The sequence below is a fragment of the Austrofundulus limnaeus genome, unplaced genomic scaffold (genome assembly GCF_001266775.1).
Source record: "Austrofundulus limnaeus strain Quisiro unplaced genomic scaffold, Austrofundulus_limnaeus-1.0 Scaffold44, whole genome shotgun sequence".
NCBI lineage: Eukaryota > Metazoa > Chordata > Actinopteri > Cyprinodontiformes > Rivulidae > Austrofundulus > Austrofundulus limnaeus.
The window spans coordinates 1,710,618-1,716,754 of NW_013952446.1; the positions used below are offsets into that span (position 1 = coordinate 1,710,618).

Genomic DNA, 6,137 nt, shown 5'->3' on the forward strand with positions numbered 1-6,137 from the left:
AAATGCATTTTAAACCAATTATTGCCAACAAGGCAACAAGGCATAATGACACGTTTAGCATTTGCTTGTTGAATATCAGGGCTAAATGAGAACTATCACCGTTTTTTTTATTTTAACTGGATAATTGAATGACATTATTCTGTGAAGTAAAACATTTCAAGGTGCAAACAGTACTTTGTTTATGATTAAACTTGTGTTACCTCTTAGACTGCAACTTTAATATCCAACATAGCTGTTTTCAGCTTTTGTTTATCTTGTTTTAAATCACATTTGGTCCTAATCGAACACACTCAGGGATATGTTGAACCTTTTCTGCATCACATCAAATTCATATCCTTTAGTTGACATGTTGGACATGGTGGTTTCTTACTCCTTTGGCACATCACAGGATAAATACTGACAAACTGATCCCAATGTTTCTTATGCATAGAGGAACAATAGTCAGTTCATCATTTCTGCTTCAAATCCTTTTGTCGAGCTATAAAAACAACAACAGAACAACAGATTGGATGCTTTAAGCCAATAAATCTATAGAGGAAGTTGAAATCCTCTCTTTTAGTGACTTTCCATTGTTCACAATGGTTGATTGTGGTTGTGTCTCAATTCATGGGTTGTAATCGACATAGATTGATGTCGATGTTGGCCACAGTCTACATGGGCCATAGTCTGCTCAGGTCGGCTGCATAAATGGCTATGAAATGACAGTCTACTCCACAGAAGTTGTATGTGTGTGTGACCACACGCTGCCTCATTACCATGGTGATATATTTTAAATCACATTGCTTCAGTTGTTTTTCAAGGGATAACTTTCAGTTTTAATAGAAAAAAACAATGTTACAAATAAATAGATAAAAAGCATTAATAATTTGAGTTTAGTTCCAGTAAGTGTACTTTCAACTGCATTTTATTTAACATCTAATTGCAACGAAACTTTCCAATGCTAAGTTGCTGAGGAAAGTTACATTTTTCAGTCTGTGACAAATTTTCAAACTCCGCTGTAAAAAACAAACAAACAAAAAACAAACAAACAAAAAACAAACAAACAAACAAACAAACACACACACACACACACACACACACACACACACACACACACACACACACACACACACACACACACACACACACAAAAACACCGCCATAAAAAATATGTTTTTCTGTTTAATTTGCTGACGGCGCATTGAATTCTGGGATACCGTCGGTTGCGTAGAATACTCAAATGCAACCAATTTTTTTGGGGTTATGTCATTACTGTCATAGTTTTAATAAAATTGCTTCATCAGATATTTTGTTAACACACAAAAACCCAAGCTCCCCTGCAGACACTCAGGCAAAATCACTATTGTCTTAAGTGTTGCTTCACAAAACTACGTAGGTTTATTGAGAAAGTATGAAGTAACATTTGGTATCCTAACGTCATCATCATCATCATCATCATCATCATCATCATCATCATCATCATCATCATCATCATAGTTAATAATCATCATCATAGTTAATAACTGAGGAAAAAGTATTGAACACTCTAAGCAAGTTTTGTGATTTTGAAATAAAAGTCCTTGGTGTACACGCTAAAAACAATGAAGTGCTGAATTTATTTGAAAGAAAATTATTAAATTGCTTTACATTTACTCAACTCAGTTTAAGGAAACCAGTTTACTCTGGCACAACTTGGTAAAATAAATCCAACACTTCATTTTTTAGAGTGTGTATTTGTCAGAATAAGTGTTTGAATACATTATTAATGCTAAAATAATAATAATAATAATAATAATAATAATATAATAATAATAATAACAATAATAATAATAATAAGAAAACAACGGCTAATCCTCATACCTGTAACCTTGTCCAGTTCAGCCAAAGTCTCCTCATAAGAGCTGATGATTCCTCCATATTGTGTCATCACCTCCTTCCTTAAGTTGTCCCAGTGTGGAGACAGCTCCCCTAAGTCCTTAAGGTCCTGCATCCTGAACACAAACACAGCTCTGTAAGGAGGATTTATTTGACGTAAACACAAAATTACAACAAATCCCACAACCATCTGTGTTCCGACACAAAAACAGCCAATTTCAGGACAGAAGAAAAACGAGCAACAGAAAACTGAAACAGCTGGTGTTGCATCACACTCGTGCCTTTTCACATTCCTTTCAAATTGTCCGAATGTTCCAGTTAAGGTAGACAAAAATGATCAACAGTCATGGAACAACAACACCGACCTGAGCTTGCTTGTAATTAATCTGACACACAGGCGTGCACCGTGCCTCAAAGCCTGCCATGCTGAGGCAGATAAACATATTCCTGAGCCTCGAGATGTGGTGCCCACTTATCCACTCTGGCCTATCAAATTGCTTTTCAGCTCCCTTTTATTCTTTTACCGTTACGTACTGTAGAACACAAAGACGTCCGCTCTTTACGGCAGCTCATCTGTTTGTCATGTGCCTGCGACCAGGGGGCCAAAATTACCTCTGCTGCCACTGCTGAAGGGAATAATTGAAGCCATGCAGGAGTGTTTGCGCCTGGGTTTGTGGGTGTTCAGGCTGATTTCCATGAGGGAGCACGACCTCTCTCATTGTCTTATCATTTGCATAAGAAAGGCAAAAATCAAATCGACAGATATCATGCAATCCCTTCAGACCACACTGAAAAGTAAATTGCAGTGATATTATAGAAATTTCAGGCTTAAAACGAAGTTCTATACAATTTAGGACAGCAGTTATTTATGTGCACCCAATGTTTTTTTCAAAATGGGATCAGCAGTGATAAAAACATTTAAATGCTGTGTAAATGTGCTGAAATAAAAGCCCACATGAACAAACACGTCTTGATTCAACTCACTGTTTAGATCTGATGCATACTAAACTTGAATTCATAATGAAATGGGTATACCTTTGTTGTTGTGGTTCAACACCTACATCACAACACTCCGGGGAGCCTCAGTAGAATACATCCATGTGAATTATTTATTTTTGATAACTTTGAAGTATTTTAGGAGAATATCATGAAAATAAAGCCTATGGTTAAATGGCTTATCAAAGCAACAATATTGTAAAGGATAAACAGAGTTGTAAAGTAACTAAATACAAATACTTTGCTATTGTACTTAAGTAGAATTTTTGGGTATCTGTACTTTACTTGAGTAATTATTCTCTTTCTTACATTTTCACATAATTATCTGTACTTTCTACTACTTACATTTTTAAAAAAGGCATGAAGTAGAAAGTCGTTACCTTTATTTCTTTTTTGCTTGTTTTCTTTTCAGCTTATTGTAAAAAATAAATACTGTCCATGTAAATTGTGCCTCCTAGATAGAGTAAATTTAATTGTGGTTGAATGAGAAGTATAAATATATAAAATTCTGATAACATATTAGTTTGTACACAAACAAATCATATCACACTCCAGCAGGACATAATCATTAAAATAAAAGGACTGTACTGAAAAAAGTATTTGTATTTCATGAATTATTTTATTGCATTTGGCCGCAGCCCTCGGATAGATTTTCATTTCGGGGAAAAGGTTTGGGCAGCCTTGATATATGTATATAAACTGAAACAGCTATCATCAGTGCAACAGTGCATCCTAAATTTAACATAAATTAGTTATTTTAATATAACAGTCATTTATACATTGTTTTGAGGAGGTCACCTCCTAATAAATGTCATTACAGAAAATCTAACTGCTCATTTTAAATCAATACTTTAACTTTTAATACTTAAGTACAAAAAATATCAGATACTTTAAGACTTTTACTCAAGTAATATTCCTAAAGGAGACTTTAACTTTTACCAAAGTAATTTTTTGGTAAGATACTTGTACTTTTACTTAAGTATCACTTTGTGGAACTTTATACAACACTGAGGATAAAACATATAAAACATCCATTAATCTATAGATAGTTTACCTCATCAACTATGTTTTTTTAGGTGTAATAAGAAATTAAAATGGCATTGTTTATCAAGACATACTTTATAAGAGCTAATAAGAAGCAGAGCTGAACTTCTTCAATAAGTGACGCTAGTAAATAAAAGTAACATTTCTAGAAGAAATTCCCATCATTTGTGGAAATACATGCCAGGTTTTTGATAAAGATCTCATGTGATCTGTTAGTGCTCTGAGTATGTGTTGTGGATGACTCTCAACTACACCACATTTAGCTCAGTATTTGCAGAACTGACTCAGTTATAGAGTTGATTAGCTGTGGCAACCACTTTGAATCAAGCTAATAATCAGTTGTAGATGTGTATTTAATCATTACTTTTTGGAAGTTTCAATTGAATCTATTCTCTATTTTATGACATATTTTTTATTAGACAAACACCTTCTCACACCAACCCTAACACTGGTAGTTACATCCACTTTCAATCCAAAATCAAATAATTTATATGCATATGTGAACATATGTGAACACGAAGCTTATTTGTGAATGATGTCAGGGGAAACATTTTTCCAGTCCAGTTAGAAACAGCTGAGTCGAAATCAATTTCTCTCCTTTCTTAAAAAAATAAATAAAACGTAAAAAAAAAAAAAATCCAAACAAGCACAGAGCTTAGAAGAAACTTTGAACAGAGAAGCGCCACATGCTGAGTGGCTGTGCGAACATGCTCTGCAGGTGGTCATGAGTAAATTGTGCTTATGGAAACGAAAGACAGACAGCTTCATAACAAAGTAAAATGATGCAGGATCATTATACATACACACGCACACACACACCCACACTATACACTACACTACATAACTACTGTACTATATACAGTATGTAAGGCTGAATGGCAGCCTGACACAATAATGAGAAAGTAGTAATAATTTTCATTTGTGCATATACAGTATGTAGTATACAGCAGTTTTTAAAAATAAAGTTATTTAAACAAAACTTAATAGTGAAAGCGTTTGACCGGGTGGAGTGGAACTATCTTTTTAAGACCTTGGAGATGTTTAATTTCGGTCCTAAATTTGTTTCATGGGTGAAGCTGATATATACCTTGCCAATGGCAGCAGTACGCACTAACAGTAATCTATCCAGCTATTTTGAATTGGAACATGGTATGAGGCAGGGGTGCTCACTCTCGCCACTCTTATTCGCAATCGCGATTGAACCACTCGCAGAGGCTTTACGGAACAACCCTAAGATTAAAGGTATTAATCGGTTTGGCACTGAATGTAAAGTTTCCTTATATGCAGATGATACTCTTCTTTATATCTCAGATCCCTTGTCTAGTGTTCCTGAGTCACTTCTTTTACTTCAAAAGTTTGGAAACATCTGGTTAAAAGGTTAACCTTCAAAAAAGTGAATTGATGCCTGTGACCCCAATAGAAGAGCAGCATATGTGTCCAGTTCCTTTCAAAATTAGCTCTGCCAAATTTAAATACCTTGGTATTTGGATTACTCACAGTCACAAAGATTATACAGCAAACTTTCTGCCTCTCCTGGTGAACCTTAAGAAGGACATCGCTACATGGGCATCCCTGCCTCTATCCTTGGGGGGTAGAATCAACGTGATCAAAATGACAATATTGCCCAAATTACTTTATCTATTTCAGAGCATGCCAGTGTTCCTCACCAGGACTTTCTTTACAAATTTAAACAGTGAATTGTCGTCCTTTATTTGGAATGAAAAACATCCACGGATAGGCAGTAAGATGCTACAGTTACCCCATGGTCTTGGTGGCTTGTCACTCCCCAACTTTTTATATTATTACTGGGCGGCCAACATTAGAGCCTTACTGTACTGGTTGAGAGAGGACAATCCTGTTCCTACTTGGGTAAATCTAGAGAGGAAATCAGTCACGGCGAGCTCTCTCTTTTCTTTACTTTGCTCCCGGTTACCATTTAATCAACCTATCTCAACTTAAACTGCTAATCCGGTTGTAACTCACACAATAAAAATTTGGAATCAGTGCAGGAAGTCGCTTAAAAGTACAGAATTATTATTGTCTGCTCCAGTATCAAATAACCATGTTTGCTCCTTCACTAATGGACTCTGTTTTCAATACTTGGAGTTTAAAGGGAATAACTTCTCTGAATGATCTTTATATAAACAATAAGTTCGCCTCATTTAAACAGTTAGTACAGAAATCTGACATCCATAAGTCACAGTTCTTCAGGTATTTACAACTGAGACATTTTGTAATGTCAA

General features: G+C 35.2%; 1 protein-coding gene across 1 annotated transcript in view; it reads right to left on the reverse strand.

Moving 5' to 3' along the window:
* Positions 1-882: 882 nt before the first annotated feature.
* Positions 883-6,137, reverse strand: part of LOC106517096 (type II inositol 3,4-bisphosphate 4-phosphatase) — a 127,730-nt gene continuing 122,475 nt past the window's right edge. The window contains exons 9-10 of the mRNA XM_014007802.1: positions 1,840-1,970; positions 883-995 (exon numbers count right to left, since the gene is read on the reverse strand). Of these exons, the coding sequence (XP_013863256.1) occupies positions 916-995; positions 1,840-1,970 (211 nt within the window). The 3' untranslated portion in view covers positions 883-915. The remainder of the gene's footprint in view (positions 996-1,839; positions 1,971-6,137) is intronic.